Raw genomic sequence first — 9,932 nt, 5'->3', positions numbered from 1 at the left:
AGTGGGGGAGATTCTCCTGTGGAATAATGGATGTATTTTTCTCCCTCCTTCCACTTTCCCCTTGTAAACGTCTAATTACGCTCTTTTTTTCCTTTTTAAAATTCCAATGATGATGATTCTAATAAAAACTTACCATGATTTTCAGTTTCATTGGTTGTGGCTTTCTTTATATCTAGTGTCTGTGAGCCGCTATTGTGACCCTAATATTTGATGAAACCTCATTGCAGAAAAGGTCACTGCAGCGTAGCACTTCCAGGTGCTTCAGGGCTGGAGGCGGAACTCCCAGGTGTGCTTTGGGAAACTGTGAACATTGGAACAGAGGAAGCTGCCATTTACTGAGTCAGACCCTTGGTCCATCTAGCTCAGTATTGTCTGCACACACTGGCAGCAGCTTTTCCAAGGTTGCAGGCAGCTACCCCGTGGTGGGGCCATTGTCACCAAAGGGCAGAGAGGGAGCCTCAGCTTTGCCCCGCAAGCAGCATCCCCTCGGAACAGGGAATCTCAGATGGTGATGTTGACTACAACTCCCAGCATCCCCGCAGGCTTTGGAACTTGGGAATGATGGGAGTTGTAGTCAACAAACATTTGGGATTCCTTCTCTGGCGAGCAAGCCGCCGCGGAACTACAACTCCCAGACTCCTCAGCCCCAAGCCATTGCCCGGCAGAACAAACCCTCCCGCCAATGGGAGCCCGGGGCCGCCCTCCTCCCCTTCCTCTGTCGTCATCCGGCGGCCGCCCAATCTGCCGCGAGGAACGACTTGCGGCGCGCTGATTGGCTGCGGCGGCTCTGAGGCTATAAAAGCGTTGGCCGGAGGCGGGGCCGGCCTTTTGGTGCCGCGGAGGCTCGCGAGGTAGGTGGGTACGGCGGGAAGGTGCGTCTGGGCCGGGCCGCGGGTGGCAGTGGAGGCCAGGCCTCTCACCGGGCGCGCCGCTTCCTCTCTTTGTCTTCCTCCGGCAGGTGACACCGGAGTCTTTAAACCGCCGCTACAGCTGCGCGATCCTTGGGTCACCGCGATGCCCAGGGAAGACCGAGCCACGTGGAAGTCCAACTACTTCCTCAAGATCATCGTGAGTAGCCGGTCGCCTGGACCTCCTCCCCAGGCTTCCCTTGAGCATGTGCAGAGCGCCCCTTTTCTTCTTCGGGACCCAGATGGGGTAGAGTGCTTGGGAGGGAGGAGGGCTGGGCTGGTGGCAGCAAGCACGACTTGCCCCCTTTGCTAAGCAGGGTTTTGCTAAGCAGGTTGCATAGGAATGGGAGACCAGAAGTGTGAGCACTGCAAGATATTTCCTTTAGGGGATGGAGCCGCTCTTGGAAGAGCTGAAGGTTCCCAGTTCCCTCCCTGGAATCATCTCCAAGACAGGGCTGAGAGAGATTCCTGCCTGCAACCTTAGAGAAGCCACTGCCAGTTTGGGTAGACAATACTGAGCTAGGTGGACCAAGGGTCTGATTCAGTATACGGCAGTTTCCTAAGTAACTGATCAGGGTGAGCCAAGATGCAGGCTCAGCTCCCCATCCGGGCCTGAAGCTCACTGGTTGGCCTTGGGCGAGTTGCTTTTGTCCTGATTGATCCCACGGGGTTTCAGGAAGGACAGAATTGGAGATGGGGAACTGTGGATGAGGCTCTGAGCTCTGTGGAGGAAGGGCGGGATGTATTTAGCAAATTATGTTAATACCTTTATGTAAATTTCTGGGCAGTTTGCAGTTTTAATGCACAACCAGCCAATTGCAACAGTTAAAAATATGAGAATTTTAAAACGTGTATATATTGTTACCACTACTAGTATACACTAGTAGTATATAAAAGCACTACTAGAAATTTATAGTACTACTGCTATAAATTGCTACGTCTACCATAAAAGCACACGGGGTGGGGGGAGGCATGGGGAGAGTAGGGTGGCAGTCATTGGGTGGGACCCTGGAAGTTGTCCTCCCTGGCTACAGAGATGATGTAAGTTGTGAATCTGTCAATCCACTGAGTTCTCACTGCTGACAGCAACTCACTGCTGATCTGTGTCAAGGAGAGGAGGTGGGGGTGAAGTCAGGGCTCAAGCTCCTGTCCATTCTGTGTCTTCGATGCAAAATGGTAGCTAGGCAAAAGAGAGGGCTGCTTCCAATTTTCCCATGGCATGGATGAAATGGGTGACTCTGGGCCGGTCGTGTATCCCTTTGCCTAACCTATCTCACAGGGTTGGTGTGAGGAGGAAAATAAGCTTGTACACCATTCCAAGCTCCTTGGAGGACGAGTGGGATATAAATGTAAACTGGGATGTTAGAATTTACTCCTCAAAGGGGAAAAGAGTCTAGAAGTCTGGGTACTTTGCCTTTTGCCTGACTGGTTTTGCTCCTCCAAGACCCATGAAAACATTGCCATAGAAAAATGCCCTTCCTGTGGTCCAAACATGTGACTTACAGGAAATACCTAAGAGCTTTATATTTGCAAATTCTGATGGGAATTGGCATCTCTTGCAAATGTGCAATGGAAGGGTAAGGTAGAGATCAATGTTTTGTTTTTCTTTAATTGTCTGTTTTTTAAAATAGAGTGGACAATGAACGTGAGTTGTGGGGCACGAATCCATTTGGAGTGTCTTGGCACAAGCTTGCATTCTTGGTAACTGCAGCAAGGGGGCCTGCTGTTGGCAGGGTTGTCATGAATGCACGCCCCACTTTCGAAGCCCCAGACAGGACATTTTGGGAGGGAGGGCAACCAAGTGTCAACCTTCTTTTGACATTCTCCATGGGATTTCTTGTCTTTTCACAGCAACTCCTGGATGACTATCCAAAATGTTTCATTGTGGGAGCAGACAACGTTGGCTCCAAGCAGATGCAGCAGATCCGCATGTCTCTGAGGGGGAAGGCTGTCGTTCTGATGGGGAAGAATACCATGATGCGTAAGGCGATCCGGGGACATCTGGAAAACAATCCTGCCCTGGAGAAGTAAGTGGTGCAAGCTTTCCCTGTGTTTATTGGCTCTCTTGTGTTGAGAAGAATTTATTTATTGGTTTAAATCTGCCACATGGGGGTCCTACTTTAAAAGTATTGGGGGTGGTTGTAGAGTTTATCAAGATAGTATGTGTGAAATGTTTGTGCACTCTGTAGTTATGTGGCAGAGTTAATCACTGAGTTCCTTGTCTTTAAAGAAAAGCTGAGCTCTAGATAAGAGAATGTTAAGTGGCACGCTTTGTATTTTCTTTAGGCTTCTGCCTCACATCCGTGGCAACGTGGGCTTTGTGTTCACCAAGGAGGATCTGACTGAAATCAGGGATATGTTACTGGCCAACAAGGTAAAGGAGACCATACATTTAAGACAGGCCTGCTCAACTTCGGCCCTCCTGCAGATGTTGGCCTACAACTCCCATAATCCCTGGCTATTGGCCCCTGTGGCTGGGGCTTATGGGAGTAGTAGTCCAAAAACAGCTGGGGGGCCTAAATTGAGCAGGCCTGATTTAAGAGGAAGTTATCCAGTGTGTCTCGCTTGAGCAGCACACAGCAGATTGGGCAGCGTGGTGAGTTAGGGTGTAAGAGACCCCCTTCAAGTTGCTGTTCTGGCAGGGAGGGTCATTGAGTGTCTTTGTGCAAACTCCTGCTTCTCCTAGGTCACCCAAGTGGTCCAGGGAATAAGATAAACTGGAAGCCCTTTGTACGCTGAAAAGTGTGATAAAAATTATATTAACATTACATGCCATGTATAAAATGCCTTCTCAGCTGCTGTGTGAGTACATCTCCTGGGTTATCATCCTATGCTCACTCCAGGGCAGGACATATGCAAATTAGCAAAGCTATAAAAGGAGCTGGATGGTAACCCCACCCAGTTCTTTCAGCTAAGGTCTTCCCGCCTTTTAAGACGCTTGTCTGAGGTCATCCAGTGAGTTTTGTGGCTTAGGGTTTAAGGTCTCACAGTTGTACACTATGCCGACTCTCTCTGAATGATTTGTTATCAGATGACATTGTTGCATGGTGGAATTTATTGTATTGTAAAATTGTAAGCCTCCTTGAAGGCTGTATGGTGTCAAGCTGTTACGGCATACATTTCAAAAGGGAAACTTGAGGTTCCAGCCTAGGAGTCCAACCCCTGGGTTGTAGAGTTCCTAGAGCTGCCGTCTTGGCTGACCCACAAGTGCAGTGCCCCCGTTTGCTCAGAGGTTCTGCAAAGAAGAAGCTGTGCCTTTTGTGGTGCCACCAGAATGACGACTGGAGGGGTGGGTCTTTTGTGTGTTCCTTTAGGTGCCTGCTGCTGCTCGTGCCGGCGCCATTGCCCCCTGTGATGTGACTGTGCCAGCTCAGAACACAGGGCTGGGCCCCGAGAAGACCTCCTTCTTCCAGGCTTTGGGCATTACCACCAAGATCTCCAGAGGCACCATTGAAATCCTGGTGAGTGGCCAGTAGAATCCCAGTGGGCCTCCCGCGTTCCACTTCTCATCAGTTTTTGAGCCATCCACCATGCAGGCTGTTTGGTGCATAATCTTGCTCTCCTCTGCTGGTCAGTACTGGTTTCCGAGCATTATCACGGAGTGATTTCCTGGGCTACTTGAGTTTCTAAACTTTTATTTCATCAGGGTAGGTCTGAATGCCATACCTGTATGATTTCTTGAGACCACATCTGTACTGTGGTGGTAAGAGACTTTTTATCATAATAACTGCAGAGAAAACTGCCTTGGCCGCAAATGCCTCATGTGTCCTTAGCTTGTTAAAGGGTAGAGATGCAGCTGCTGCAACAAAGTTGTTGGACTACTGCAGTGGTTTTCTAACTTCAGAAGACACACACACACACACCTTGATGGCTATAGAACTTCTGTATATGGTGCGGGATTCCGAGGCATGTTCTAGGGTACACACAGTTCACTGGGCAGGCCCTTTGAGTATCACTGTTATAAGCTGAGAGCAAGAATATGACTCTGTAGACCAGGGGCAGTGTTTCCTCCAACAGGGATTCCCAGATGTTGTTGACTACAACTCCCAGAATCCCCAGCTGCCATGGCTTTTGCTTGGGGATTATGGGAGTTGTAGTCAACATCTGGGAATCCCTGTTGGAAGGAATACTGATCAAGAGCCTCAAACTATGTGCCTCCAGCTGTTGGACTACAACTCCCATCATCTCCATTCACAGTGGCCAGGGATGATGGGAGTTGTAAGCCAACAAGAGCTGCAGGCCCATAACAGCCCTGCTGGATCAGGCCCAAGGAGGCATCTCTAGCCCAGCATCCTCTTTCACACAGTGGCCCACCAGATGCCTCTGGGGAGCCCACAGGTATCAGTAGGCTTCCCAGGTTGATTGTGGAAATCTCTTATTCCTCTCCATGCTCAAGACAGTCTCTTTCTGGGTGATCAGATTTGGGTTATTTTCTGACTCTTTTTCCTCTCCCTGTTCCTCAGAGTGATGTGCAGCTGATCAAGACTGGAGACAAAGTGGGTGCCAGTGAAGCCACCTTGCTGAACATGCTGAACATCTCCCCATTCTCCTTTGGGCTCATTATCCAGCAGGTGTTTGATAACGGCAGCATTTACAATCCTGAAGTTCTGGACATCACCGAGGAGGCCCTGCACGGGCGCTTCCTGGAAGTAAGAGATGCCAGCTTGGTGGTGGTGGGGGGAGGGCGGTTGTCCTTGTGAGCTGTGGTCTTTGTGTGTGCAAGATGGGGGCATAATGGTGCATGGATGGCTTTGGTGAGCCACAATTCAGTGGTAAAGTGCACTTGCTTTGCATTTGTGAGGGTCCACGTTCAATTCCTAAACTTGCTGGTTTGGAGGGGCCTTGGGTAACCAGTCTGGGAAAGTCCCATATTTTTGGAGAACCTCTTGGCTAGGTGGAACCGTGCAAGGCAGTTCTCTCTGTAACTGAAGGTTCTAGGATGCTTGCAGATTTTAGAGTGCTGTGTGTCAGAAAATGTAAATTGGGCAAGTAAGATGCTGGCAACTGACTACAGAAAGACTGTACAGCAACTGTTCTTGGAAAGCAAACGTGTCCCTTCAATGGGGGGTCATGAATATTGGGTGGTGGGGTGAACCATCCTGTTGGAATTGGCATTGTGGAACTTGGGACTTAATGCTTTTTGTCTTTCCCAGGGTGTCCGTAATGTTGCCAGCATTTGCTTGCAAATTGGCTACCCGACGGTTGCTTCTGTGCCTCACTCCATCATCAATGGGTACAAACGAGTCCTGGCTGTCGCTGTGGAGACCGACTACACTTTCCCATTGGCTGAAAAGGTAAAAAAAAGGTTTGCCTGATGAAGTGATTCCAGTGCCTACAGGCATAGTGGAGACAGATTTCCAGCGGACTAGCTAGGCCTTTAACCTTTGGATCTGAGGCAGAGGACTGTCAGTTTTAGACACGAGGAGAGCTATGTATATTCTTGTTTAAAACCAAAAAAGTAAAAGTGACCCAAATTCTGCAGTAAGGGAAATGTATATATTATACAAATTAGCAGAGTCTTCATTTTGCACAATTCTGTCACTTTTACCATTTTTTCATAATTCTGCTCCGGGGAAAGGGAGTGATTTGTTACATGGGGAACTGGGGAAAACAAAGCAGTTTCTTAAGCTGGCTCTAGGCATGACAGCATTTTGTGGATGCGAGACTCATGATGTTCAGAACTTGTTTCTGTCCAGTTTTGAATGCAACAACCCTTTTACCTTGTGATCATTTGAGATATCCTTTAGGCAGTCTTACCCTGGAGAAACCCAATAGATTTCCAGAAAACCCCAGGCTTTTAGGTGACACACACTTTGTCTCTGGATCATTCAGAAATCTCAGGGCACTGCTTCATTTTGATTGAAAACTACTCTCTCCCCCCACCCCCCCTTTACAGGTCAAAGCCTTCCTGGCTGATCCTTCAGCTTTCACAGCTGCTGTCCCCGTGGCAGCCGAAGCTGCTGCTGCTCCAGCCGCCCCAGCTCCAGCCAAGGAAGAAGCGAAGGAAGAATCTGAAGAGTCTGATGAAGACATGGGATTTGGTCTTTTTGACTAATAGCCAATTCTTATCACCTACCAGCTAGAGTCAAATGACATTAAAAAAAGATTACTTCTTGACACACCTTTGTGTTGTGGTTATTGGATAGGCTCAGCCCACATTGATTGATTGATTTGATTGCTGTTCCACTCTTTCCCACGAGTTTACAACATTTCCCCCAAACATGTAACATGCCTATTCCCAAGAGGCTTGCAGTTCAAAACTGCCAGGGAGAAAGTTTAACTTCTCTCTTGGGAAAGTTAGTAGAGGTGGTTTTGCCCACGCTTAACGTTCTAACCTCACTTTCCTAGGTATGGATCTGGGATGAGTCATTTGTAAAAGGTGGATCTCAGAGTTGGTTCTCCCTGTCGCGTCTGCTGCAGGATGCAAATATTTTGCCTGGTAATGAAAGGGGGAGGGAATGAGCAGTGATGAGCTCTCCTCAACCAGACATGACCCTTACCACTTACCACCGTATTGGGTTCCATTGTTAGCTGCTGTCTTGTTCCTGGTCTTAAGTTGTATGCTGCTTTAGATGTTTTACCATGTAAAAGTGGCATAAAGATCGTGTTAAAGAGAGATGGTTGTGAAAAAGGGAGGGTGAGAGAAAGTGGGCACCAACCTCACTCATTCACCTGCTGCTACAGTAGCCGGAGAGAACCAAGCTCTGTTCACAAGGGTGAGCAGTTCTTGGCGTCTCCACTTTAGCTTCTTGAAGCCCAGCCTCCAGAGCAAAAGTGCAAATTAACCCCATGCTGGAACGGGTCCCCAATGGTTGCTGGACTTCCAACTCCACTAATGACACCCAGCTACAAGGGCTGGCCTCCCAGTTACGGGAGCTGAAGCCTAGCTATATCTGGGGACCAGTGTTCCCCCAACAGGGATCCCCAGACATTAATTACAACTCCCAGAATCCCCAGCTGCCATGGCCGTTGGCTGGGCATTCTGGGAGTTGTAGTCCACACCACCTGGGAATCTGCATTCAAGGGAACACTACTTGGGGACCTGGGTTGGAGAGCCTCAGGTTTCCCTCGGAGCAAGTCTGCTTCGGCTAGGCTCGTGGGAGGGCAACCCTACGCCCCCCTGGCTGGGAAGGAAATCTCCCTGTGCTCAGTGGGCACTGGTCTTTGGAATCTAAAAACCACATCTTTTCAGCCTGGCTTTTAGGGATTTTTTTATAAACGCTTTTAAACGGCGTCCACTTTAATAGTCACCCATGGATCGTTTGCATTTTGTTTTGGTCCATTTCGCTTACGTGGACCGCTGGCTTGGAAGGAAGCCTGCATGGTCTCAACTAATCTAGTAGGTCGCGCCCTCGTCCCCCAGCAATGGCAAGGGGCGCTGGGCGCAGGCGCAGCCTCGGCTCGGGGGCTTTCCTGCTCCTCCTCCCGCTTTGGCTGCGTGACACGGACACACTGCGGCCAGCGCGCCGGATGTGACGTGTCAGCGTTTCCGGGTCGGAGCCGGCAACATGGCGGCCGTCACGCAGGTGAGTGCTGCCTGGAGATCTAGTGGCGCGAGGGAAGGAACGAGCCTGTGCCGCGGAAGGCGGTCCGCCCCCCACCCCGCCCCACCCCGCGAGGGGGCTGAAGCCGGGGCCGCCTCTCTCCCCTCCTCGGCCTGCCCGAGCGGGGCGGCCGTGGGAGCGGGGCTGTGTCTGGAGCCCGCTCGGTCCCGGCGTCGGCGCCTCCGTGGGGGGTGGGGGTGCGTGGGTAGGGCCTCGCCCCCCCCGCGGCGCCCCCCCCCATACCCACCAAGGAAAAAGGTTCCTCCTCCTGTTAGATGTGCTCCCTTCTATGGACACGCCGTCTATTTCAGTCCCCTCTCGATTTGTGGCCTCTTCTTCATTACGGGAGGCGAGCGGGGCTGGCCGAGCATGGCTTGCCCCCTTCACTGAGCAGGGGCCGCCCTGGTCTGCATGCGAAGGGGAGGCTTGATGTGTGAGCCCTGGAAGAGCTTCCCCTTAGGGGATGGGGCTGTAGCTCAGAGGAAGAGCGCCTGCTGGCATGCAAGACCTTCCAAGTTCCCTCCCTGGAGGCAAATGAGATACCAAAGGCTTCATGGAAACATTAAATAGTAATGGCACCAATGTGCAGCCTTGCCTAACACTCTTCCATGTAGGAATGTAAGACGCCCTTGTGTGCTGCAATGAATTGTCAAACAGGAATTTTAATAAAGTTAGTACAATAAAAGTAATAGGTGCCTAGGGCATGTCTGATGTGGTTGGGGCGGCTGTGTCAGTAGTGGCAGGAATAGAGGGTCAGGCTTTGGCAGGCCGGCAGGCCATTACAGGGGGAAGGGAGTCCAGTATTTTAATTACTGTTTTCCCTTCCAGCTGCCCTGTCAACTCTCAGGCCTTGTGGAGTAGTTCCAACTCCCCACTGAACCTAACCATGCTCTTTTGTAATGACAGGTTGGTTCAAAATAAAAGTGAAATCATCCATGATTTGATCATGGTTGAAGTTGCTGACCTGGTTCGTAGAACTGAGACCTGGTTGGGAGAGGCTAGTAGTCCTGTCTGAGCCCAACCTTAGGAACATAGGAAGCTGTCATATACTGAGTCAGACCATTGGTCTATCTATTGGTCCATTTCTCTCCATCAAGGGAGGAGAGCTGGTCTAAGGGAGGAGAGCTGGTCTTGTGGTAACAAGCATGACTTGTCCCCTTAGCTAAGCAGGGTCCACCCTGGTTGCATATGAATGGGAGACTTGGTGTGTGAGCACTATAAGATATTCCTCTTCGGGGATGGAGCTGCTCTGGGAAGAGCATCTAGGTTCCAAGTTTCCTCCCTGGCATCTCCAAGAGAGGGCTGAGAGAGACACTCCTGCCTGTAACCTTGGAGAAGCCGCTGCCGGTCTGTGAAGACAATACTGAGCTAGATGGACCAATGGTCTGACTCAGTATATGGCAGCTTTCTATGTTCCTAGCTCAGTATTGTCTACAGAGACTGGCAGTGGCTTCTCCAAGGTTGCAGGCAGGAATCTCGC

At 50.4% G+C, this 9,932-nt stretch overlaps 2 protein-coding genes across 2 annotated transcripts in view; both read left to right on the top strand.

Moving 5' to 3' along the window:
- The first annotated feature begins 725 nt into the window (after nt 1-725).
- On the top strand, nt 726-7,027 carry RPLP0 (ribosomal protein lateral stalk subunit P0). The gene is made up of 8 exons (XM_053280375.1): nt 726-851; nt 959-1,068; nt 2,760-2,935; nt 3,195-3,282; nt 4,223-4,369; nt 5,372-5,557; nt 6,062-6,202; nt 6,805-7,027. The coding sequence occupies exons 2-8, from the start codon at nt 1,015-1,017 to the stop codon at nt 6,961-6,963; spliced, it is 951 nt and encodes a 316-aa protein (XP_053136350.1). The 5' UTR covers nt 726-851; nt 959-1,014; the 3' UTR covers nt 6,964-7,027.
- A 1,337-nt stretch (nt 7,028-8,364) lies between these two features.
- The window catches only part of GCN1 (GCN1 activator of EIF2AK4), a 77,469-nt gene continuing 75,901 nt past the window's right edge, over nt 8,365-9,932 (top strand). The window contains exon 1 of the mRNA XM_053279184.1: nt 8,365-8,434. Coding sequence (XP_053135159.1) covers nt 8,417-8,434 — 18 coding nt within the window. The 5' untranslated portion in view covers nt 8,365-8,416. The remainder of the gene's footprint in view (nt 8,435-9,932) is intronic.

This window comes from Hemicordylus capensis, chromosome 15 (assembly GCF_027244095.1).
Source record: "Hemicordylus capensis ecotype Gifberg chromosome 15, rHemCap1.1.pri, whole genome shotgun sequence".
Classification (NCBI taxonomy): Eukaryota; Metazoa; Chordata; class Lepidosauria; order Squamata; family Cordylidae; genus Hemicordylus; species Hemicordylus capensis.
Note: the sequence above shows the minus strand (reverse complement) of the source record. Positions and strands in the feature narration are given on the sequence as shown.